General features: G+C 50.5%; 7 protein-coding genes across 7 annotated transcripts; 3 read left to right on the forward strand and 4 right to left on the reverse strand.

Annotated features, from left to right (window-relative positions):
- Positions 1 to 76: 76 nt before the first annotated feature.
- On the reverse strand, positions 77 to 1,600 carry LRP88_14628 (fungal specific transcription factor domain-containing protein; the record flags this gene model as incomplete). The annotated part of the gene is made up of 1 exon (XM_083250966.1): positions 77 to 1,600. The coding sequence occupies one exon, from the start codon at positions 1,598 to 1,600 to the stop codon at positions 77 to 79; it is 1,524 nt and encodes a 507-aa protein (XP_083093366.1).
- Positions 1,601 to 4,038: 2,438 nt separating this feature from the next.
- LRP88_14629 (uncharacterized protein) lies at positions 4,039 to 5,625 on the reverse strand (the record flags this gene model as incomplete). The annotated part of the gene is made up of 5 exons (XM_083250967.1): positions 4,039 to 4,134; positions 4,211 to 4,312; positions 4,380 to 4,826; positions 4,898 to 4,960; positions 5,029 to 5,625. The coding sequence occupies 5 exons, from the start codon at positions 5,623 to 5,625 to the stop codon at positions 4,039 to 4,041; spliced, it is 1,305 nt and encodes a 434-aa protein (XP_083093367.1).
- Positions 5,626 to 6,764: 1,139 nt separating this feature from the next.
- On the reverse strand, positions 6,765 to 8,111 carry LRP88_14630 (pectin lyase fold/virulence factor; the record flags this gene model as incomplete). Its single annotated transcript, XM_083250968.1, has 6 exons — positions 6,765 to 6,915; positions 6,979 to 7,127; positions 7,203 to 7,294; positions 7,376 to 7,423; positions 7,481 to 7,534; positions 7,619 to 8,111. 6 exons carry the CDS (start codon positions 8,109 to 8,111, stop codon positions 6,765 to 6,767), a joined length of 987 nt encoding a protein of 328 aa, XP_083093368.1.
- Positions 8,112 to 9,263: 1,152 nt separating this feature from the next.
- Positions 9,264 to 10,566, forward strand: LRP88_14631 (uncharacterized protein; the record flags this gene model as incomplete). The annotated part of the gene is made up of 2 exons (XM_083250969.1): positions 9,264 to 9,678; positions 9,755 to 10,566. The coding sequence occupies 2 exons, from the start codon at positions 9,264 to 9,266 to the stop codon at positions 10,564 to 10,566; spliced, it is 1,227 nt and encodes a 408-aa protein (XP_083093369.1).
- A 978-nt stretch (positions 10,567 to 11,544) lies between these two features.
- LRP88_14632 (uncharacterized protein) lies at positions 11,545 to 13,497 on the forward strand (the record flags this gene model as incomplete). The annotated part of the gene is made up of 4 exons (XM_083250970.1): positions 11,545 to 11,883; positions 11,937 to 12,058; positions 12,339 to 13,138; positions 13,190 to 13,497. The coding sequence occupies 4 exons, from the start codon at positions 11,545 to 11,547 to the stop codon at positions 13,495 to 13,497; spliced, it is 1,569 nt and encodes a 522-aa protein (XP_083093370.1).
- Positions 13,498 to 19,827: 6,330 nt separating this feature from the next.
- On the reverse strand, positions 19,828 to 20,916 carry LRP88_14633 (uncharacterized protein; the record flags this gene model as incomplete). The annotated part of the gene is made up of 3 exons (XM_083250971.1): positions 19,828 to 20,261; positions 20,383 to 20,644; positions 20,695 to 20,916. 3 exons carry the CDS (start codon positions 20,914 to 20,916, stop codon positions 19,828 to 19,830), a joined length of 918 nt encoding a protein of 305 aa, XP_083093371.1.
- A 1,492-nt stretch (positions 20,917 to 22,408) lies between these two features.
- On the forward strand, positions 22,409 to 23,841 carry LRP88_14634 (acyl-CoA desaturase; the record flags this gene model as incomplete). Its single annotated transcript, XM_083250972.1, has 3 exons — positions 22,409 to 22,682; positions 22,733 to 23,052; positions 23,320 to 23,841. 3 exons carry the CDS (start codon positions 22,409 to 22,411, stop codon positions 23,839 to 23,841), a joined length of 1,116 nt encoding a protein of 371 aa, XP_083093372.1.
- Between the last annotated feature and the right edge of the window lie 489 nt (positions 23,842 to 24,330).

The following is a 24,330-nucleotide window of genomic DNA, read 5'->3' on the forward strand; positions in this document are numbered from 1 at the left end:
TCTTTATACATGGTTGGTGGTCAGCAAGCAGATTTAGTGCAAACCCCCAGCCGGAACAAATGGCTCTACAGTGTTGTCATGGTTGATCGAGATCTCCGAAAGAACAATTGCTATGATGCGGTTCGCTCAACTCGTTAAGGCTGCCAGGGCCAACAGTGTTACGAGTGCTCATCTCGACGTACCAATCGTCAAAGAGGCTGAACAAATCGCCAGATGTGGGTTGCATCCCGGGAACGGAGTTGTCGACGAGCATTTCCTGCCCGGTTTCAAAGACGGATGAACTCTGGAACTGCTGAATCTCGAGTGCCTTGGCGAAGAGGTCGTTGAGCAGCGCCTTATTCCCGTTCGAGAAGGATGACAGGCGCTGGTGGATTTGCTTCAGCATGAGGACAGCGCGGGCCCCAAAGGTGTCTGGAGAGTAGAACGGCGTATGGTGTATCTCGCGGATATTTTCGATAAGTATCGAAGCAATCTGGAATATCTTCTGCTCCATACCGAAACCATGAGCCTCTAGGTCGGCCAGCGAGTAGCGGTGGAGGGTCACGATGAGCTCTTCCGCCACGTCCAGGAGATGAAATAAAGGGTTAAGCTCGGCGTCAGAGACGAGCATGTCGAATCCGTTCTTGTGCAGCACGTTCCACAAAAGAACTCGCAGCCAGCCGGTCGTCACGTCGATGTCGGCCATGTTGCACTTGGTCATACCCATGATATCGCGGACGCGGTCACGTAGAGAGCGCTCCAGGCGCTCCAGGCGCTCGATGTCTTCGAAGAAGGCCTGACCATACCGTCCCAAGATGTTGATCATGCCGGACCGCTCGACCTCGGCGAACAGATCGGCTAGACAGGTCAAGGCCGTCGAGTCACAGGTTGCCGCGGATAGCCCGTGGGATAGGGCAGTCTGGATTGGCAGAGGGGGGAGAACTGGCGGAAGTCGGTGGAATACGGAGTTACCCCTCTCCGTGACAAAGAGCAGCATGTACACCTTGAGACGTAGCTGCGCTTCCGGGAGAGGCATGTCGGGCGTAGCGACCTGGTCCGGACCAAGTTTCATGATCTGGGCGAGCGAGATAGCCTCACGCAGGTGCAGAAGGGAACTGGTGCTTCCGGCATTAATATTCTCGTGGTAAGCGTGCAGAAAGAAAGCCGTGGAAAGGCGGGCTAGGCTGAGACGGTCACCGGAGATGCTCGAGTCGTTCCGCAGGCGTTGGCATTCTGAGGCGCAAAGTGCAGCTGAGGGAAACTGGCCGGATAGCGCGTCAGCGACGTGCAGGCGGCCAATCGTAGCTGCAGCGACGGCCAGGGCGAGCGCGTAGTCGTCAACGTCGTCCCCCTTGGTGATCCTCGTGAGCAGATCGTCAACGTCAACGATTGGCCAGACGGCGTAGAAGCGCGACCAGAAGAGGTCTAGAATGCGGCTGAGAATGCTGGTCGCGACGGGACGTCTCTTGGAACGTAATCGTCGTATGGGGCCATGGTCACAAGGGACTGGGGATGAAGATGATGGTCCTGACGCGGGCGTCTGCGTCTCCGTCCGGATCAGCGACTGACATCGAGCCGCGTCAACCACAGCGTCATCCGGATTTCGCGGACGGTGACCCATGCGCCGTTGGAGCCCTCGGGGCGGGCCGCGCATGCGTTGGATATCGAGATAAGAGCATTGGACCCCCGTGGTGGTGCATCGCTGACAGGGTCTGGATCCGCTGCACTTGACCTTGCGGATCCTGCAGCGATCACAGGCCTTGGACACAAGCTGACGCTGCGGCGAGGACATATGTTTTTGGTTTTCCCAGAGCACGTGTGATTTCCGACAGGGGTAGTGCATGTACAAGCTGGGGATGAGAGCGTGATGATGTTGAGGTCTGATCTGGCTTGACTTGAATTCCTGCTCGGTTGTGGCCGCTAGTCTATGTTATTAGCTGCTATGCTCGGAAGCGGGGTTTGGCCGACAGCCGACGCGCGTCCCCTGTCGAGGTGAGGCGATTGATCGGTGAGAAGCTGAAGATATGTGGTCCGAAGCCACAACTGACAGGGGACAGGGTAGAATGGCTAGAGTGAAGCGCAATAACCGAATGTGCGGAGTACACTGCGCCAGATGGTTTGAGTGAACTCTCCATTGGAACCATGAGGCCTTGGGGTTGGCAACCAATAGATACAACTGCGTTCTCATGACCACAACAACGGAGCGCAAGCCCCTGAGACATTTGTTCAGTCAAGGTTGCCGAAGATGATAGCTTGTCAGTTGCGCTGCAGAACTTGAGATATCGATGCGTGCCGATGGATATGATTCCTCGTTGTACATACAAACAACCATGTCACTTGTTTTGAGATTGGAAGCAAATGATCACCCATTTACCGCTCAGGAACGCTACCCAAACCATCCACCTCAATAGTTTTCAACATGTGTACCTTTCCGTACTTAGCGAGGGCTTGAGCAAAGGGAACCCCTGCAGACTCTTCCAAGAGCCGCCAAGGCTACTCCGTGACTACTCCTCGGCAAAAGAGGCCCTGGGAGAGCGGCGTTTCTGGCCACACAGGGCAGTTTTTGAATCTGCTTGGCAAGCCCATCTGCATGTATCCAAGCGATGTTGCGCTGGGCCTTGAATTTGACCAAGTTTCCCAGCCGTCCGCACCTTGTGTGTTTGTGGCGTACCAAATGCTTGCAGCGCATGGCAAGCTGGGTTGCAGTGCACACGCAATCTCGTGTTCCCTGCGATCAGGTTCAGGCTGGCGCTGGAAAACGGATTCACTTGTCTCCCTCAATCTCCAAATGCTCTGCCGACGGAATCCTGCTCCTAGTCTCTGGCTAGCATAATGCAGCGGCAGTGACCAGGAGCAAACACCCTCCGACACTGCATCTACAGACGGGCACTGTGCGCATAGACTGAGTTGGGGACAAGGCATTCATTGTGCAACCTCCTGCATATCCAAAGTCGTCTTCGCAAGGCTTTTACAGCCCATCCATGCTCGTTCCCGCCAACATGGCGTCCGCTTCTTCAGCGGCAAAGGCGATGCCTGCTAGGTAGATAGCAAACGAGTTCTGTTTCTAATCGACAATCATGTTCGTCAGAGACATCTTAAGCAAGGTTATATAGCCAGTACCAAGTCTATGTGAACTCCCATCAGACCAATGACATCTCCAAGTTATGCTCGTGATAGAAATCAGCCACCACAGGCCCCGTATTCAGTGCTGCCTCTTCATGCCACGCTTACATGTCAGCCTATATGATTTCAATAATCGGGGACTTGGCGTTATTCAACCACTGAGTAAGTGTTGTCGTCGCACTCCGTGGTTAGGTGGTGACACAAGGTCCCCACAGCTTCTACAACTCTGACAACGATGATAGCAAAGGTTCCCATCGGTAAGACAAGGTACCCTCCGTTGTTGACCGGAAGAGTCTTTTCAGGCGAATCGTCGGACCATTTTGGCTTGGAGATCACGGCGTCGGTTGGATAGCACTCGACGCGTCAGACAGTACAGCGGTAAACCTTAGACTGTCTATGTTCTTGTCCCTCCCCATGTCGTTTGTTCCTTGCTTATACCTGCTAACAGTCCGCGCTTATTGGACGTCCTTGGTCCTCCATGGGGCATCCCTTCGTCAAGTTCCAAGGGGAAGCACTTAGCAAGCCGCACAGCGCCCTGTCCGTCACTGCCTTGTGATTACGTCCCCTCTTCCTTTCTTGACAGGGACATACAATGTCATCATGAATATTTTTATTCGTACTTGTGACGGCGATATTCCCCTTCTCACAATCAAGGCGGGTGGTAGGCAGAAGAGAAAAGGGGGAGTTCATTCGCCTTAAGGTAATCTTGGACTCATGCAAGCTCAATCAACACGAGAAATGCGGATGAAAATACAAGAGATGGATACAGCAAAAATAATCACCTAGTTACCTGTTACTTATCAACACCATGACCCACTCAGTCGTAAAGAACAAAATGCTTCCCTCTCCACCCTGATGCAACCCCCGCGCCTGTCTCTGGGTTACTCCGGCGGCAATCATGAATCCGTTCTAATGGGCAATTTTGGCCTCGGCATCTTAGATGCAGTTGATGTCCAGAAGAGAGTTGTCCAGATTGGTACAGACCCAAGTGGCCGTCTTTCCGCTCGGGGGAGACACGTTGATGTTGTGTGCCTGAATATTGTGGCATTTCTAAATATCTCAAGGTTAACCTCCCCGCCTATATGGAAGGGGGCAAGCGGAAACGTACCGAGGTATCACTGCAGACTAGGGTTCCCACCTTCGGGTCGTACTTCTTAGAGGTTGTCCCATACACATTCTTGAAAAGGATGTCCGAAATAATCATGCTAGACTTGGATTCAATGTTAGTAACTTATGTGTTTAGGGACAAAGGGGGTGGCGGGGATGGCTCGACTTACAGGATATTCGTTGCAGAGAGTCAGGTTCTTTTGACCGTAGCATTGGGTAAGTTCGATAGCCCAGTCATTATTGGTGTTGAAGACTCCATCATATGTTACGTTTTTGACGTAGCCAGAGCCACCACCGCCGGATAGCGAGGACTGGAAGTTCGTGAACGCACCAGGCCAGACCTTGATGCGGGCACCGTCCGATGCATTAGACAGGGAAACATTGTAGACATAGATGTTTTCGACAATGTCAAACTCGTCAGGGTACTGCCCCAGTGACCCAACAGAGATTCCGTGTGAGCCGTTGCAATTGAGGCCTTGGACGACTATGTTGGTACTGTTGGGTTTAAACGATACACAGTCGTCGTCGTTGTTGATGATAGAGTTCTGGATCACCACCGAATCAGAGCGATAAGTGTCCCACCCGTCCGAATTCTTGGCAAGATTCGCGCTTGTGCTCTGTGGCCGCCATTAGTCAGTTTGATGTCCCCATGGATGTCCATGTTTGTTTCCGAGAACGCTTAACCTACCACAGCCTGCAAGTTAAGATCGCTAACAACAATGTTGGAACTGTTAGCGATGAGATTGAACCACTATTCAGCTGTCAGCAAAAGATCAATTGCCACTGTTCAAATTTGTCTTGTTGACAATGAAGACTTACGCTTGGTGGGTTGTCCATGCGCAAACCAGTCACCGAGCCTCCGTGAAGCCCGTCGACCAAGAAAAGAACCGGACGCTGAAGTAAAGGATCAACAGCCAAACCATCGTACCACGGCTGGCCATTCCCATTGATGCGGCCAACTCCCTTGCCAAAGATATTGACATCTCTGCCGCCAAATTTCCACATGGCCGAAGCATTCTGGTAGGCATACTTGAATGAGTGCTCCTTCCAGTAGTCAACGTCTCCGCTAAAGTTGATGGTACCCAAGATAGCAACATCAACCTGATTGAGGAAAGTCAAGTCCAGAGGGGATGCAATGGTGTAGTTCTTGTCCAAGACTACTGTCCCACCATAGTTGCACTGGCGGAAGGCGCTGAGGATCTTGCCAGCATCATCGCCTCCATGATGACTTGGTTCGACAAAGCAGTATCTGCCATGATGGCGAGGAGGCGAGACGGGATAATGACCTCCAGGGGCGTGCGGCCAAGGCTTAATCCCGGGGCGGGCCAATGAGGAATATCCATGGAATGGACCGGCAACAGCACCTGCGATGCTGGCCAGATAGGTAAGGGCGACAACACTCGCGTAGAGAACCATGGTAGAAGTTTGTCGATGTCTTTTGTGGTCGGCTTGAACTTGGGCCATAATAGATCTTGTTGTGTTCTCATCTGTCTATTTATGGTAGTTGGTTGATCCTGGAAGCAGTCACGTTATGGCCGCGTGCTCTGCCTCCACAAGGAGAGGGGAACTACTATCCCCGTTTGTGTGACAGCCATTGACGTAGGTGAGATTATCAAATTTCGAGTTCCATACAGCCACTAAAAGACTTTGTGGGGGCTTGACCGGGAGAGAGTCATGGCCAGACAGGGATCTAGAGGGGAATCATCAACTCCAGCTTGTTTGGGGGTTTGCAAAAACTGGCCGGTTTTGAATTGGTTTCACTCCCTTTGGCCAATCTTGGGCTTGGAGGAATACCTTAAACCAAATACGAGCTGCTTGACATAGACTAAACTAATCGCCAGCTCTCTTTGGTGGAACAACCTCAATCCGTTCGTTTTCTCGGCATCTCACATCCGTTCTTTAATTTAGTGTGCACTAGCCTTAATCTTCTCTCTGAATCGAGACTATGAAAGGGGCACGTTACCCTTGTCATTGATTGAGGAACGGCTAGCCGCGTAAGGGCCCAACTTCCCCGCAATGTATCCCCACGGCATGATGGGGTTACTCACCATAGATGTATCCCAGTCTTGGGTAGTAAACGAGAGTTCATAGGCTAGTCGCGATACGATTGCTCATCGACTTGGCCACCCAGAACACAATTCCTGCCTTGAAAAGTTGTGTCCTTGGTCTAATTATGTTCACACTTTCCTGTCTAGATCATAGGCTATATACCCGCTGGGTTTTGGTAGCGAATACTGACAATGTAGCGCGACTTGAGTTAAGAGTGTCCTGGCCACAAGGGTTAGAACCTGAGAATAAACCTGCAGCAGTCTTTCGCTGGCGTAATTCTTCTTAAAAGATGTTTGGTGAATCAGACTCCAAAATGACTTTGACTAGCACATTGAGACACAATGGTGACCATCATTTTCGCTGATAAATGTGACCACAAGAGGCAAACAGCTTCATTTTCAAGCTTAGGTTGGATCGCTATGTACTTCTATGCTATGAATCGATTAGGAGGGTCGAATGAGGTCTTGTCTTGGTGCATTCCCCCCGTAAAGCTATCCAAATGCTCTTCAGTACGTGTGATCAATCCAAGCTGAACCTGCAGGGAAAAGATCAGACAGGCCAACAGCAGCTGTTGCTTCAGTTTCAAACTGGCGGGCCGTAGTCGTGGCACCAGCTCCGCTGTTGCTGTACTCCATGAAAGTTCTTGACAACGGAATCCTGCTTGTTAGCATCAAAGACCTTTCAGGTTGGATAATTGGAAGTGGATGGCATCGAACATACGGTGTGGCAGATGGGGCCATTGTGTTCCAGCCATGGCTATTGATGATATTGGACAAAGAGCAGTATTGGTAGATAACGCGGGCATCAACACCCCAGGGTCGGCCAAGATAGACGCCGCCAGTAGCAGTGTATCCGGCAGCGGCTTCGATCTGACCAGGGCAGTTAGTACTTGTAACTCTTGATAGATCGGATGTGAATTTGCAAAGGGAAGGGGAAAGACTTACCGTCGAGTTGTTAATGACGTACCAGGTTGTTTCTGAAGTGGTGGCGCGATGCATGGCCGTGATGGCACCTCCTGAAGTGGACCTGATCGTACCTGAATCACAGGAGACAGATATTAGCTCCTTTTGATGGTCTCTTCAAATTTTGATTCACTGGGAAGGAGACGGCGGTATACATTGTTCAAACCAAGCCGAGGCATCACCAAAGATGTAATCGACAGCCCCTAGGAGGATGTCAGGATACCCAGCTGTGAGAGAAAGGGGGAATTGTCAAGTTATACCTTGAATCAAGCACTTCTTGTAGTATTGGTTTCCAGAGTGAGCAAATAGCGTATCTGAGAGAAACGTGAGTATCTGCGGAGCATGCACATACGAGTCATCGCCACTGAGACGAGATCGACGGCCACAAGCAAACTTACCTTGGTACCCGTAGAACCCGCACCCGTAGAAGCTCTGCTGATCGCCACGACTGGTAAATGCAATTGCTTGGCTTCCAACAAATGAGTTTTCAACATCGATATTGTACATTTTGAAGTTGGTGCCCCTGGCGTCGACAGTGGAGCTGGCCTCATCGCTTCCCGCAACTGTGGAATTCTCAGAATGCTTGATGGTGACCTGGTTTCCAGCGTAGGAAGAGGTGTCAGTCGAATAGCCGTAGAGCGTCAAAGCACCCTTGTAAGCATTGATGACGACTTGCTCCTCGTAGGTGCCGGGGTACATGAAAATGCAGGCTGTTGACGAGGTGCTTCCAGTCCCAAGAGCGGCGACGGCCGCTCCTAGTGACGCGTACTCGCCTGAGGACGCCCCAGAGGCCCTGACACTCAGGCACCCACTAGGCGTAGAGGTCCTCGGGCTGCAAGAGACGCCTAGGACGGCGAAAGACAGGATCATAGATGTAAGAGAAAACTGCATTGTGGACAGTTGGAATAGTGTTTGGAGTTAGGGTTTAATCAAGCTGGGCTAAGTTGTTCAAGATTCTGTGTAAGATAAAGTTGCCAAAGATGAGATTGATTACTTATGGAACATATGGAGGACGAAAGACAGAGGCAGCGAGCTCTAGCGTTGATGATTGTGACTTGGCCGGCTAAACACAAAGATCTCTCTATTGGTTGGATAGGTATTGATGCTAACGCTTTGAACTAATTCCATCTGCACCAGAGAAGTGGCGAAGAAACACACGACACATCCAAACATTTTAGTCTTTTTCTTTTATCTATTTCCACCTGTTAGCTGAGGCCATGGTATCCGTCTTATCCGAAGGACATGGAAGTTGGTATGGTCGAATCTATCGAAAGGCCTATAGTTGGTGGGTGTTCAGATGGGAAGCAGGGGATAGAGAGGATGCCAAAAAGTAGTGTCGTTCTACTGGTCAGACAGGTTCCCCGTAAAAACCAAATTTTAGAAGAGCATGGAGAACTCACATGGGTTCAGGCTAAATGTGGCGGGTATTTACTGCCATGATATCCTGACACGCTTCATCGGGCAGCTAAAATAGAGGACCATTCTCTAGCTAAGCCAACCCCCGCGGGGCCCCGGAAAATGAGGGGCGTTGTTGTGGGGGTGCTTAACCAAAGAAATTGTGTTGGCTGAAACAGGACCAGAGCCCTATTTACTCGGCTCTTTCAGGGGTAAGACAGGGACGGCCGGCTTCCCCTCGCACCGTTGGGGTCCGTGACGTTGGCTACCAAAACCACAGGAAACTCATACGAGTGATCATTGACTCTTGGGGGATCGGCGTTTTAGTGCAATCTAGACGTGCCGAACTCCGAATTTATAGTACGAGGGCCCGGAGGAAACCTGGTTTACCACCATACTGTCATGTGCCTTGTTTGTGACACCTGGGACCGAGAAAATCCACCAATATGGAGACAGACATTCAAAGCTATGTTTCTGGTTCGGGTGATGCTAGGTACGGGAACGGGTTTGTAGATGCTCACAGCAGTATCGAAATCATCAAGTCAACTTTTGATATAAAGTACCTTGGGAGGTCATCCATACAACTGCATGCTGCATCGATTAGAACACGGACTTCTACACTAAAATCTCCTTCACAAACTGTTCATCATGGCACCCAAGTCTTTTCTTCTCGTGTCGGTTGCTACTGCATGCCTCTTCAGTCTTGCAACCGCCGAGCCCATCCCCGTCGTCCCGGACCGTGTCCAGCTGCAACCTCGAGGGACCACTTGCACACCTCAGGCGGGTGGCTCTCCCTCTGTGGATGACGTCCCAGCAATCGAGTCCGCTATCAACGCATGCCCTAGTGGTACCATCGTCATCCCCAGCGGACAGACGTATCATATCAACAGCCAGCTCTCCTTTTCAGGCTGCAGCGGATGCACTCTCCAGCTCAACGGAGAGCTTTCTGTATCCACTGACTTCACCTATTGGGACGGAAAGGGACAGATCATCCATATACAGAACATCAATGGTGCAACTATCACCGGTTCTGGGACCATCAACGGCAATGGCCAGGCAAGCTGTACGTATTGTGAAGCGTTTGCGCTGCCCATGATTTTTCGCTTGCAAGAAAAGTTAACGTCTAACCCCAATCGCAGGGGATCACATCATCACAAACACCTCTTACAGACGTCCCTACTTGATCCGCGTAGATGGTTCCACAAACATCAAGATGAGCGGCATCACTATCAAGGCTGCACCCAGTTTCCATGTTGTCACCGGTGGCAACTCAAAAAACATCCACTATTCCGACTTGACGCTGTACTCTGTGAGCACCTCGGCCAATGTGGCCCATAACACAGATGGCTTCGACATTGGCCCAGCTTCGTTCGTGACAGTTGAGAACACCAGTGTCACCAATGACGATGACTGCGTCGTTCTCAAGCCCGGCGCCAGCTATGTAACCACTACTGGCGTAACCTGTGTTGGTTCTCACGGCCTGTCAGTTGGCAGCCTGGCCGGAAGCTCAGGCTCGAACGACATAGTGACAAACAGCATCTTCAAGAACTGCACTATGAGTGGTGGGATGAAGGCAGCGGGCATCAAGTACTATCCAGGCGGTTCGACCCATGGCACTGGGAGCGTCTCCAATGTCACTTGGGAGGATATCATTTGTGACTCATGCACCTACGCCATTCAGATCTCAACCTGCTATTCTTCCACGGCAGCTGATTGCTCAACTAATCCATCGACGGGCAAGATTAGCGACGTTGTCTTCTCCGGGTTTTCTGGCACCACTTCTGGACACTACAAGGATGTTGTGGCTGACATGGACTGTTCTGTAGCCGGCACATGTGGGATCCAGATACAGGACTTCACTGTCAAAGCGCCTAGCGGAGCGAACAAAGTTCTCTGTGCTAATACTCCTGCCAATCTGGGTGTCACCTGCACTTCGGGTGCTTCGGGATAGGGTCTAGGGGTTCACATGGGTTTCTAGTATTAAATGTTAAGAATAGCAACAAGCGGTTATTATTCTTATAGGTGCCAAGATGTCAAGTTTTAAGTGCCGGCACGAGAGGGAGGGGCTTGAGGCAAACAACGGCCGCGTACCTTGGCAACCTCTCACCGCATCCATCTTCCCGATTGCTGCATATTATAGTGAGAATGTCTTGGCAGCTGGTTGAGATTAGCAACGTTGCATCTCCCGAATTTAGGGCGCATTGTCTCATCGCCCAACAACAGCTCCAAGGAGATTTAATTCGTCCAATACCGCCAAGAACTTGGCAGCCCATTCATATCTGTCGTGTAACTGGTGCTGATAATCTCGATGGCGAATGCCATTTCGATTTGTAACAGTTAAGTAACCCACCTTTAAAGCGCTTCCCTGAGAATTGCCATGCATGCCGTAATCACAAGTCATCCGCGTGCAGGTATGTACTGTTGGTGTGTATCGCGACTATCGCCCAAACAAGTAGTTCCAAGCCTTGGCATTGGAATCTGACAAATGCAATTTCAGCTTGTACCTCTTGATCAAGCACCATCGTCTTTCCCATTTCTCTTCTCAACGACAATACACAGCTGACATTGACTCCTTGACTCCGATGAAAATGCCGCGCCAGTTCCAATTCGTCGCTGTATCGAATCCGACGGGACCTGTTCCTTCGGAGTCGCGAAAGCTGAGCCATTCGCACGTAACTCGTGAAGCCCATGCCAAAGAAAGGCGTCTGCGGGTACAAAGATACCGAAAAGAAATGATGCAGTCTCTCACCGAAGGCCTGACGGGTGTCGAAACACCAAGCCCTCTGGTCCGGGTTCCTGAGCATTGCAAGAGCCTCTTTTCAGCATCGGCACCTTCTCTATCCTCCCAGGAGCACTTTTTACTGGATCATTGTACGTTCTTATATACCTAAATCTATCTAGCCTAGAACTATTACGCAAACTTCCCTAGATGATCTCTGACCACCCCGTAGATATCCGAATTGTCGTGCCCTACTCGGCCGTGCACTGCGGCTTATTCGACTACCCCGGTGATCATGGTCCCGACGAGCACACGAGGGAGATCCTACAAGACTGGGTGGGTCTTGCCATGACAGACAAGGATCTTCTAGACACGGCTCTCCTTCTCAGAGCGTGCCGGAGTATTCTACGTAGCAAACCTGGCGATCCTGCCATGACGCAGATGGCCCTCCAGTATAGGCATAAAGGTCTCCAATCATTACGGCAGGCACTTGTCAAGCCTGTCGGTATTGTAACAGTCGCCATGGCCTTTGCCCTAGTGTTTGATGAGGTGAGAGGTTGAATGGTACATGGGGCTAAGTAACTGATGTTTTTTTTCCCCAGGAAGTGTTTGGTGAGATCAAAATAGCCAGACAGCATCTACGAGGCGTATTTTACATGGCTGAACTTAGCGGAGGCTTGCAAGGTCTTGGTCTCTCAGGGTTGCTGGAGCGTATATACTGGAGGTTTGTAACCAGAAGGGAACTCGGTGACGTGGATTTGTTATCGTTGTGCCACATCAAACCAATGGGCCCTAAAGCGATAGAAACGATCGGCTGAGAGCCCGGATTTGCCGACGCTGCAGGTAAGTTATTCGCCAAGCGTTGGTATTTCCTACTTGGGCAAGGTAGTCGGACACCATGGAGACTCTCGATAAGCTTTCGATTGGTCCAGGGATTTCTTTCGGTTGTTCAAGAAGTTATATAAATTGCAACTCCTTACCCGTCAGTTCTTTCCTCTTCATAGACTCAACAGCACGACATCATACGTTCATGATTCACCCATCACCCATTCAATTCAAGCTCTCCTCAACCCTGTTATGCCTTCCGTTGAAGCAACTATTCCCTCCGGCTCCATGGTCCTCGTGACCGGCGCCACAGGATTCGTCGCCTCCCACGTCACCCGCCAATTCTTAGAGCGCGGCTACAAAGTCCGAGGCACCGTTCGCGACCTAGCTCAAGCATCATGGCTCATTGATAATCATTTCAAGTCGTATGCAGAGAGTGGCCATCTTGAACTCGTCGTCGTCCCTGATCTCGTAGCCAATGGCGCTTTCGATGAAGCAGTCAAGGGAGTATCGGCCATTGCCCACATTGCAACCATCTCCAATCTAGACCCCAACCCACACAACATCATTCCTCAAACAGTCACTGGCGCGACAGGTATTTTGAAGTCTGCCATCAAAGAACCCTCAGTTCGGCGAGTCGTGTTTACCAGCTCCATCATGGCTGCCGTCCTGCCAGTCGCTGGCAACGACACCCGGGTTGACGATGACACTTGGAATGAGGCGGCCGTTGAAGCTGCTTGGGCCCCGCCTCCGTATGAACCGTCCCGTACCTTGATCACTTATGCGGCCAGCAAAGTCGCTGCCGAGAGGGAAGTTTGGAGGTTTGTCGAGCAAGAAAAGCCTCACTACATGCTCAACGTCATCTGTCCCTCGGGTATAATCGGCGAGCCCCTTCACAGGAAGCATGCCGAGGCACCCACCAACTGGATAGCCACGCACTTCAGGAGGGACAAGACATCTCTGGATGCATTTCCTGCTGGTAGGACTTTGGACACCACAGCTTATGGGCCTGTTGACTAACCTTATATAGCATTTTTTGTAGATGTCAAGGACATTGCACTCCTCCATGTCGCAGCTATCCTGGATCCTCAGATCAAGAACGCACGTCTACACAGCTGGGGACACAGCTCTAACTGGAACGAATTTCTTGCTGTCCTCCGCGAGCTCCGTCCCCAGAGGGAGTTTATTGCCGACTACCCCGACCCTCACTACGTCACAATCTCCACTGACCAATCTGACTCTGTGGCCCTCTTAAAGAGGTGGGCCGGCCAGGAGGGTTGGAGGCCGCTGAAGGATAGTATCTCTGAGAGCATCGAGAATCCATACTTCCAGTTATAGTAAGAGATTCTTGGCTTGGAGGCTTGCTATACTTAAAGGAAGGGTAATCACCAAAACATAAACGAGAGACTGAACATAGGAAGACTGAATCAAAGTGTAAAGAAGCCAGGAAAGAAAGGACGGCATTAGCTACAGAACGACATGAGAATGACATGAGGAGCTTTGGTGTAAGCAAGTTCGGTGGCTGCTCAGCTTCGAACAGCAGCAGATCAGCTCTAAAACAGAAACGCCTTTTGATGAACTTGTGTGTTGCCTCTTAAGATGGTGATGCTTTCTCCAAATCTTGAATCCTGATTTGTGTCTTATGCTCTTATGAGGAATCTTGCAGAGAGTGTGAAACTTGATTTATTCGAGTCGTTGCAGATTTGATTCATAAACGAGCAACAGGACCTTATTGTTGAGACTTGTCTTTCTGACGCGGTAATGCTACTTGGATGGGGGTGGCTAGCCCCACACCAATGAGAATGGAAAACACATTTGTGTTGTTCGCCTGGTGTGCTGAGACAGCTCTCACACTGCTCGTCTAGCATCTCCAACTAATCATAATGAGCGTACACCTTACTAAGGGCGATACGACATCGTACTAGGTAGAGGGGGGTTGGCTAGAAAAAGATCCAGTCACGCTCTGTGGTCGCTGTCGTTTTCTGTTCTCTCGGCTCATATGCGTTTTTGCGTCTTTTAGCAGTTAATCGTCCCTTTTAAGGCCCCGTATCATTCTGAGCTACTGTTATCGTCATCTTCGCCATGGCGGATGATCTCTGGGCCCTTGATGGCATTGGTACGCAATGGTCAACTGATACTATAGGATTACAAGAGGAGCAACCTGATCTATCAGAGTACATGTTCGACTTACAACATCAGTTTCGAGATGGAACTGCGGGCTCTGCGAGTACAGAGAAATTCCCCTTGGACGGGGTGGTGGTTAAGGAAAATCTCGGTTCCGTGGAGCTGTCTGCCAGCGCATCGAGTGCCATGGAGACGGGATTCTACCACTGTGGCTCGTGCGACAGGACTTTTTGGAGTAAGGCTCATTTAAAGTACGTCTCATGGCTCCCGTGTCGCATTTCAGGTAATGCCTTGCTAACTGTTCGGAGGGAACATAACCTGACGCACACGAGGCACTACAACTGCGAAGTTCGGGGATGTGTCAAGTCCTTCACTACCAAGAGTGATCTTGATAGCCACAAGCGTGATTCCATTGCGCTCCAATCATCACTCGCGCTGTTGCGTGTCCCTTCGATTCCTGCGCTGAGAAGTCGCTGAGAGCAGATAATCTCCGTCGTCATCAGCAAGAGGTTCACATATACCCGCCTATAAAGATAGAGAACCCAACGCCGCCATCAACAGCCGCAAATACGCTGCCCTCGTCATTGGACGCAGGCTTCAGCGCCATTCATTTATCCAAACTAGGCTCCGCTAGCGTAGGAAGCAGTACGCGGGAACTGGCTCCGGATCTTCCCATGCCCCAACCACAGCAATCTTCATCGCCGCGACCACAGGAGTTCCTGGAAGCTGGCATCGCGCCAACTGATTCCGGATACGCATCGCTTTCACACTCGGGACATAGGATGGAGCTGGAATCTACAGGCGTGCCAAAACAGTCTTGGAAGCTAGCAAGGTCAATCAGAGAAGGCGAGTCTTGCGAGGATGCCCAAACCCTATATTCCGAGGCAACCACGGCGAATACTGCCTCCTCGCGAACTTATGTATCCGAGCTTTGTCAAGACATTCACGACGAGATTCGACGAAAGACGTCTTTGACACCCCTGCTGGGGCTGTTCAGAGAATTGCCTCGTCTCATCAAGGCACTCGCGGTCAAGATAGGCCAGGAGAGCGACTGTCAGGTCAATCGAGATATTATGTACTTTCTACATAAGAACCACGGGTGAGTCTTATTCTTTAATCGTATCCGTTCAAGACCTCATAAGGGAACACAGGACGATTGCTAGTCTACTCGAACAGTTGTTTCTTCATGGCGATGAACCAGATATCAAGGCGGCCGATCGAGGCCCAGAACTCATGTCCGTGCTAGAGAAGATGAAACTATGGGTCACAATGGACGACGCGGAAGTAAACAACGGGGAGCTTTCCGAAGGGGTACTAAAGGAGGACAGTCTAGAGAACGACATCACGGCCCAAGTCGAGCTTGCGTGTTACCACAAAGTCATTCGCTCAAGTTCTGCATACCGGTGGTTTATTACCAGTCTTTACCGAGAGTTCACGCTTCAACCGAACGGCACCCCGATGAAAGAAGTCAGTTCAACGATACTACAATGTCTACCACCAGGAAAGATTAGCAAATCGCGGGTGCCGCAGGCACACTGCGCAACTTTTGAGTTCATATTACCGCGAGCGTTTGAGCCAGGTATCAGATGTGCCGAGATGATCGTTGCGACAGGCTTGCCTGATTCGGCACAGGTAACAACAGTTGAGGAGTATGTCAGGTATATGTGGCCCCTTGACGGGCTGCACTTGCTTACTGCTTTCTAACAGGTGATTGACTGTCGGCATTCCAGTAAGTACGTGGTTCGCAACCTTCGCCTCCGTGCTAACGGAATATCTCCTTAGGCACCTTTCGGGACAGCATCTCTAGACTCACGCTACATGATAAAACAAAGGTCGCAGTCGGTTTGATCCATGGGAAACTCCTAGTGACGGTTGAGGGCCCCCCTTTCTCCATTGTCGAGTGTGGTGATCAGCTGGCCTGGCTTGTTACTGCTCTCAGCCCACAGAGTGAGGGATGGGTTATCCCAATTAGGCCTCTCTGTATAAGAAGGAACACCCCACCGATAGACCTATTGAGGGATCGTTATCCAAATAGAGACACTCATGGCGGAGGCCATCTTCGACAGCCCCAGATGTCATGGCAGAGCTCACCATATCACGACGACCGCCAGTTGATAAATCTACACCTTCCTATTTCTGATCACACGGCAAGACCTATAAAACAAGCAACCGAACCTGACCATGGCAATGCTTCTGGCACCGCAACGATTTCATTCCTTCTTCTCGGCGGATCAAGTCTATCTAGTCAGCCGTGGCCGCACGAAAAGTACTGGGCAAGGTCCTTTGAAAAGGTCGTTCCGGGAACAGCCTTTGGCTACCCCACTATTCGCTGAGTAGAATCCTGTTCTGGAGTTGAGTTCTCTTGCCAAGTTCTGTTAAGATTGTTCGGTCGGCCTTCGACTGATCCGAGCATCTCAGGGGTTCGCCTTACTTCTTCTGGGGTCTCTCTGGAGTTGGTCCACCGAGCCAGAGATGTTTTCTACTGGCATGAATGCGATTCTTTAACTGGACCTCGTTTTTGTAGTGTCCACCCTGGCAACCATCGTCTTGACGGGCTGGCTTTGGGGTATGTCAGTCATTCTCAACTTTCCATGGGGCGGCACATCATTTGTGATTGCTATGAGGTGCCCACCAACACAGACAGAAGTATGTTCATTCCTGTATTTCATGCTTTTTCCTCCTTCCACTGACTCTGTTCAAGATATCAACAATGCCATGGTGACAGCTTCTTCGACGTCGTCAACCACTGGATCTTTTGAAAGTGATGCTTTGTCAGTTTCAAGTGATTCGGAAAGGGCTGGGTTCGTGGACAAAGGAAGCCGAGCTTTCCAACTGTTCAACCGAGTGTTTTCACGATTAGTTTTGCTCTGTCAACAGGACACCGGGGATGGACAACCACTTGGCAACGACAGAAAGACGCAACAAAATCAAAGTGGTCCAGACCATGCTTCATCTACCGTCGGTCGGGCGGCATCAACTCATGGAAGAAAGCGCCTCCTTCCTCGAGACAACGAAGATGGAGATGAAAGCAGCAAGCAACCCCCGAAGAAAGGAAAGGGGCGTCAACCAGGGTGCCAAGCAAGATCAAGATTTCTCGCATGTCCATTCTGGAAGTTGGATCCAGAGAAACACTGGGAATGCTTCCTGAAGAAGAATGACACCATCGACCACTTGAAGCAACACTTGAACAGACGGCATACTCCCAAGTTTTACTGCCCCCGGTGCTACGCCATTTTCCCGGATCACGCGAATTACGACACCCATGTGCTGGGTGCATCTTGCATCAGAGGTCCAACATCAAAACTCCAAGGTATCTCACATATGCAAAGAGACGAGCTATCTCGCAAGTCCAAAGGTAGCGTGCAAGAGCAATGGTATGCTGTGTGGGCCATCTTGTTTCCTGAGGATCATCCACCCGCCTCGATATACATCGAGTCTACTCAGTCCGAGGACTTTTGCCGCATACGAGAGTTTTGTCAGCGAGACGGCGTGGCTATTCTATGTGAAGAGCTTCAGTCTAGTGAGTTATTTCCAAGTCCTGAAGTGTCTGAGGAAGCCTTGCGAACGACGGTGCGACGAGCGATGGAGTCGATGTTCAACATTTACTGGCTCAGGCGGTCATCAGCCCAGGCAGAAACACATGGCTCCAACTCCTCAAACGCAAGCCGCTCATCGTCGATTAGTAGGTCACCCCAGCCCGAGACAGTCGTGGAATCCAGCACCGACAGCGGTGTTGATATGCTCCCTCTTTCTCACCCCAGTCACGCTCGACTTGGAGGTACTGTTGCCTCGTCATCTGCAAACAGTCGTGCTGCAGGAGTATTTCGATATACGGGAGACGACTGGCTACGAAACGGCATGGGGTTCCCGACGGACCAGTCGGGGTCGACCATCGACTTTGGCGGAACTCAGCTGAACATGCGGACTGCCTTGGACTCGAGTTCAGCGCTTTCTGATCCTAGATTCTCTGACATACAGTTCTCGTTTGGCGACGGCGGTTTACAACACGGTGTGATTGGCTTGGAGACTGAACCTGATATTGGGAACAAGCAAGAGTGGGCAGGACATTCCACCGCCAGATCAAGTGCCATCGATTCCATTCAAGATCTTACTCAACGGCGCTCAAACCAAACCCATCAGTTTTTCTCGGAAACTAGTAGGTCGTTGGAGCCCTTGGACTATGAACACCTTCTAGGAGACGTTATTGATGGATGGTGATATGGCGGCATATGAGGAGAGAAAAGAAGATAGTTGGTTGGTCTGAAGAAATGATCAGATATACTTCCGAGTGAAAACCGCGCCGTGATTCTCAATCTTAGCTCAGCAAGGAACGAATACTCAGATGATAGCGTTCCTATATTTATTTGTACATTCTTTAATCTTATATATAATAGAGACATTATAAAAGGAAAAAAAAGAATTCTGCCTGCTATTTCACCACGCAATTAGCAAGAACAACCTTCCATCATTGCCTCCTTCGCCTTAAATTTGCGTAATTCCCAGTTGACATCGGCCAAAAACCCAATCATTGTATCATATGTCCCCTCGCCTTGGACATGATCAGGCAACCCATTGTTCTTGCCTGTCACGCTCTGACGTCGTTTCTCGTCCAGTTCATTGGCTCGCCTCCGTTTCCTGCCTCGCTCGATATCGGTGTAGGGAGATAGAGGCTCTTGCAAGCCATCTCGCTGCTCATCTCGTTCGGTGGTGAAATCCTGGTCTGGCCTTGCTCTCTTAGACGGATCGCCCCCTCGACTAACCACATTGCTCATCCTACTTTTTCAATGGCGTATCTGTCATACACTAGGTAGATCAAATAACACATAAAGAGACACACAGCAACACCAAAGCCCAGTGCTGCAAAACACCGTAAACCTAAGATAAATTTAAGCTTCTATAGCCGTAGAAACTTAAAGAAGGTAAACATTCTACCCATGGACTCGAATGGGAGGCGTGACGGCCGCGTTTGACATAATGCGTAGGCTATTAAGCTGTCGACCTTAGGATCGAGATATTGACAACAAGAGGTGATATGAAGGTTAAATTGACCCAGCAACCAGCGACAAGAGGCATGTCAAATGGGTTCAGTTCATTCTCTGCCTCACTTGGCTTCTCACCTTATCCCAACCATGGGCCCAGCCGGATGGGCTATGCTGGCTGAGTTCTTATCCACGCGACTGAGATCTAAGACGGTGGCCTTGGCTCTAACAGCATATTACATAGCTCAAATTGCCACCAATATCGCTCAGCCATACATGATGAACCCTGTGGTTTGGAATTGGAAAGGTGAGTTCTTGATGCAGCCCTTGCTGTGCGCCCCGTGCCTGACAACGTCATAGGGAAAACCGGGTTTTGTTGGTTTGCTTTTGCCTTCCTCACGGTGAGACGTAAACATACGGAAAGCTCATACAATACCTAGAGACGCTTAAGCGAGTTGTCACATCCTCGCCATAGGGACTGAATAACCCAATCAGAAAGTGTTCTAACTTCAATATCCATACCTAACCGCTATCGTAGTCGCGGTAGTGCTTAATTACCTCCAGTTCACGCAAGGGCAGCATTCTCTCCACCATCAAACAAGTTCTTGGCTTCGTCAAGAGCATGAAAGCGTGCCGCAATTGTCATGCCTTTTCTTCTTTGGGCTTCGATACGACGCCAGTCCCATTCCTGGTCGATCGTAAGGTCTATGTCGCTCAAGTCAACAGACATATCACCGAGCTGCTCCTCACCACCCTCGATCCAACCGCCAGGTCTCTCAGGCAGCAGCCCGGAATTATCCAGAATACGCGCAGGATGCACCGTGAATCGTCTAATCTTTAAAACATACTTGCTAATTGCCGTAGCCTGAATTTTTCTCTCCCAACCGCCGGCAGGGTCTGAGCCAGCTCTGACCTCAGACTTGCCAAACCCAGGGTTGAGCCATGACGTCGGTTTGGCGGTGCCCGCGGGCAGGAAGTGCGTCAGGATATATAAACACTCTCTATCCCAGCAAAGCACCCTGCTCCAAATCTCATACCTCTTATATAAGACCAATCTCTTTGTGAAATGAGCACTGCACTGATCCAAGTAGGATGCAGAGAGCCCCTTTCATAGGCTCACCTGTCTTGGGATCCAGGATAAAGCGGCTGGAGGTATTGTGCGCCAGGTTCGTCATAGCGGGGCGCAGCAGATAAGAGACTAGGTGTGCGCGGGAGACATCGAGGTCGGTAAAGAAGCTGCTGTTTGACTTGTGCAAGTTGTAGTCGATCTCAAAGACGGAGGTGTATGTTGTGGAAATAATGGGTTTGAAGAGCGCCCTCGGTCCGAGGCTAGGGCTCTTGCGAATGTATATATGGTGGATAATGGTATAGAAGACGCGGAACTGATAAGTCTTAGTTTTGTCGTATGTGCAGTGCGGAGTTGTGAGCTTACCGTCCATGCCAATGGCATGTCCTTCCAGTTGAGCAAAACAAACATGGTGATCATGATGCGTTTCAGGATCCCAGGGCCCATTAACATGTCCCGCAAGGATTCTTTACAGTTCAGCATCCACGCCGTAGACACAGCCACGGAGATGACTAGCAGTGCCATAACAGGCCTAAACATGGCAAAAGCATCTAGTCGAGCGGTCGGTGTCATGCTCAAAGAACTCATGATCTGATGTTCGGTCGTGGTGTGACGCCGCGTTATCGCAGCGGAGCGAAAGAGCGATGACCGTCAACACTTAGACGAGACAAGGGCAACGAAAACTAAAGGTTTATACGTGTTACAGGCGGTTGCTATCATGAAAGTGGGAAAGATGAATTGAGGCAAGGGAGACAAAACGGGTATCAAAGATCGAGGCAAGAGACGAAATGCCGAGTCTGACTCTCGAGGCCCCATCAGTCGCACGACGGCGGATTTTTATGCGTACAGTTTCAATGTCGCTTCGCCAGACCACACAGCACATACGTGGCAGTGCACCAGTTTCCGTCGGAGATTCGCCTAGAGAACCCCTGAGGACCACAACCGTGTTAGGTCTCGCAAAGATTACGGAGAAAGTTCAGACTGGATCAAGATAAGCGATAGCGAAACAGAATAAGAAAAGAAAACATGGCCTGGATTGGTCGCGAAAAACAGTGTAATCTACGACGCAATTTGATCAACCTCCGATCTCAGCTGACTGGGTCCATCATCAACACCATCGCAGGCCTGTGCTCGCACGTGGCTTGCGGCGGCTTGTCCACGCTAGATCTGACAGCCCTATCAGATGCTGGTACCTTCATCTTGCGCGTTGCGAGGCTGACAGCTAAGGTAGATGTTGGTACCTCATCTACAGATGCTACCCGAGAGCCCGGCTGATGGGGTTCACTCTCCAAAGTCGGGGATGGGGAATATCTCAATCAGGATAACGAATTGCGATCTACTAACCAAAGTCAGCTCATTCCCCGGGCACAGAACAACCAGCTCGATGGGTCTGCCACGTCTGTTAGACACTACTTGCTCGACAGTCTCAATCAGGATAACAAGTTGCGATGGCTTGATGGACAAGTGTAACGATGCATTTCGAAACTGCGAAAGTGGGTGTCGATCTCGACAGCCTTATAATAATGCATATACGTGTATCATAGTGCGATAATCTCACCGCAGCACAAGAGCCGATGGCCGAGCGGAACAGGTCCGTTTTGGGACAGTTCAGGTATTGGCTCACGTCTTGTACGTACGCATCTTACCGTCATGAAGGGAATATTTGCCATATTTTCTCCATATCACAAGCGGTTAAGGGAAAACGCGAGCGGAATCAGGTCCCAAAGCCTTGCGTAGCAGGGATGAGTAGTTCCATGCTTCCACCCCATGCGTACGAGATTTATCATGTATCTCTATGCCCGAATAAAATTAGCAACAGTGAGAAATCTGTTCCCGGGCTTCGAGACTTGAGGACACAAGTCCCCGACCCCCTTCATTTAACATCTCTCTACGGGCTCACTGCGCTCGACGCTTTGTACAGATGAAGCCACTCTCATTTTGACCCAGCAACTCTTGCATTTATTATCAACCTAGTCTTACTACCCGCCTTGCTTCCTTACTCTTCTTTTATGCCAGCCTTTCCATCATTCCTATTTCACAAGCCTTGTTGATTTGGTTACTTCAACAGGTGGCGATATCCATGTCCGTAGCCGGCAAGGCACAGGTGTGCACTGATGGCACAACTGACTACAAGCCACTACATAGTCAGGCTAGAGACATCAACAGGACGCATATTCAAGACGTTCCTCTTACTTGGGGCAACTGGCACAAGAAAGTTGACTGGCTCAACACCACCTTTATCATCTTCATCCCTGCCATTGGACTCATGTCGTCGTACTGGGTGTCCCTTCATCCATATACTGCAATCTTTTCCGCCGTTTACTACTTCAACACCGGCCTTGGCATCGCAGCAGGTACGTTCCGTGACTTTTCACGCCCAACAGTCGATCTGACTTGTAGAAAGGCTATCATCGTCTGTGGTCCCACCATTCATTCAAGGCCACCCTACCTCTGCAGATCTACCTGGCCGCAATGGGCGCTGGTGCCGTGGAAGGGTCCATCCGATGGTGGGTAAAGGGCCACCGTGCGCATCACCGGTATACCGACACAGACCAGGACCCTTATTCTGTCAACAAAGGCTTCCTGTACTCACATCTTGGCTGGATGGTGATGAAACAGAATCCCAAGCGACTTGGCCGTACGGATATCTCGGATCTCAATGAGGACCCTGTCGTCATCTGGCAGCATTGCCATTTCCTGTCCTGTGTGCTCGTCATGGCCATTGTATATCCCATGCTCGTCTGTGGCCTGGGCTGGGGCGATTGGAGTGGCGGGTTCGTCTATGCAGGCATCCTCCGTATTTTTACGGTGCAGCAAGCTACTTTCTGTGTCAATTCACTGGCACACTGGCTTGGGGACCAGCCCTTTGATGATCGCAGGTCTCCTCGGGACCATTTCATCACGGCTCTCATCACGCTAGGTGAGGGATATCACAACTTCCACCATGAATTCCCGTCTGACTATCGCAATACCATTGAATGGTGGCAATAGGATCCTACAAAGTGGGCTATTATGGTCTGGGAGTTCCTTGGTCTCGCCTATGACCTCAAGCACCTACGATCTAACGAGATTGAAATGGGCCGTATCCAACAGTTGCAGAAGAAGTTGGACCACAAACGAGCCGTCATTGACTGGGGAACGCCTCTAGGAAAACTCCCTGTCATTAGTTCGGACGAATTTATCAGACGGAGTAAGGAAGGCGAGGCCCTAGTAGTCATCCCCGGCATTGCTCATAACGTGGCAGATTTTATCAAAGACCACCCTGGAGGCAAGGCCTTGATTAGCTCTGGTATCGACAAAGATGTTACTGCCATCTTCAACGGCGGCATATACAACCATTCCAACGCAGTTCACAACTTCCTGTGCTCCATGAGAGTCAGTCTCTTGCGAGGGGGCTGCGAGGTCGAAGTCTGGAAGCATCACAAGAATGACTTGGCTGGTCATGGCATTTTGCGTGCAGGGGGGCAAGTCACCAAGATTGTCCAGCCCTGTCAGAGTGCTGTAACAGCCTAACCGAATAGAGGATCTTCCATTTAAAAACTTGTCAAAAATCGAATAGAATTTGCCTTCAACTGTCTGGTTTCAAAGGTGCCGCTTAACTTGACTGCTGCCGCCTCGTTGCCTCGATTCCTCAACGTGTTATCAAACATGCGTGAAAATTGGACTAGAATGTGAATCGGATTACAACAACATAGCATTTCATCCATGAACAGATCATAGTTGGCAGGGATTAAGATGCGGCTTTTACAAAAGATCTCTGGAGTAAAAGAGAAGTTAGACTGTTGACTGTTGTCGTAAATGACAGCCACCACTCCTCCATCTCTGACCGTTAATTCCACTTGCTGCGAATCCTGGCCCACAACTGACGCCTTCTCGGCGCTTTGCACACAGGTCAACTCGCCAAGGGAGTGGGTTCGCAGGTCTTCAGTCTGACTTCCCAGTTTCTGGCAAGTGTTTTGCGAGAGGTGCCGCCCATGCAAGATTGTGGCACCGGCAACCGAG

The sequence above is a fragment of the Fusarium phalaenopsidis genome, assembly GCF_050370095.1.
Source record: "Fusarium phalaenopsidis strain FUZ10S chromosome Unknown contig_32372, whole genome shotgun sequence".
NCBI lineage: Eukaryota > Fungi > Ascomycota > Sordariomycetes > Hypocreales > Nectriaceae > Fusarium > Fusarium phalaenopsidis.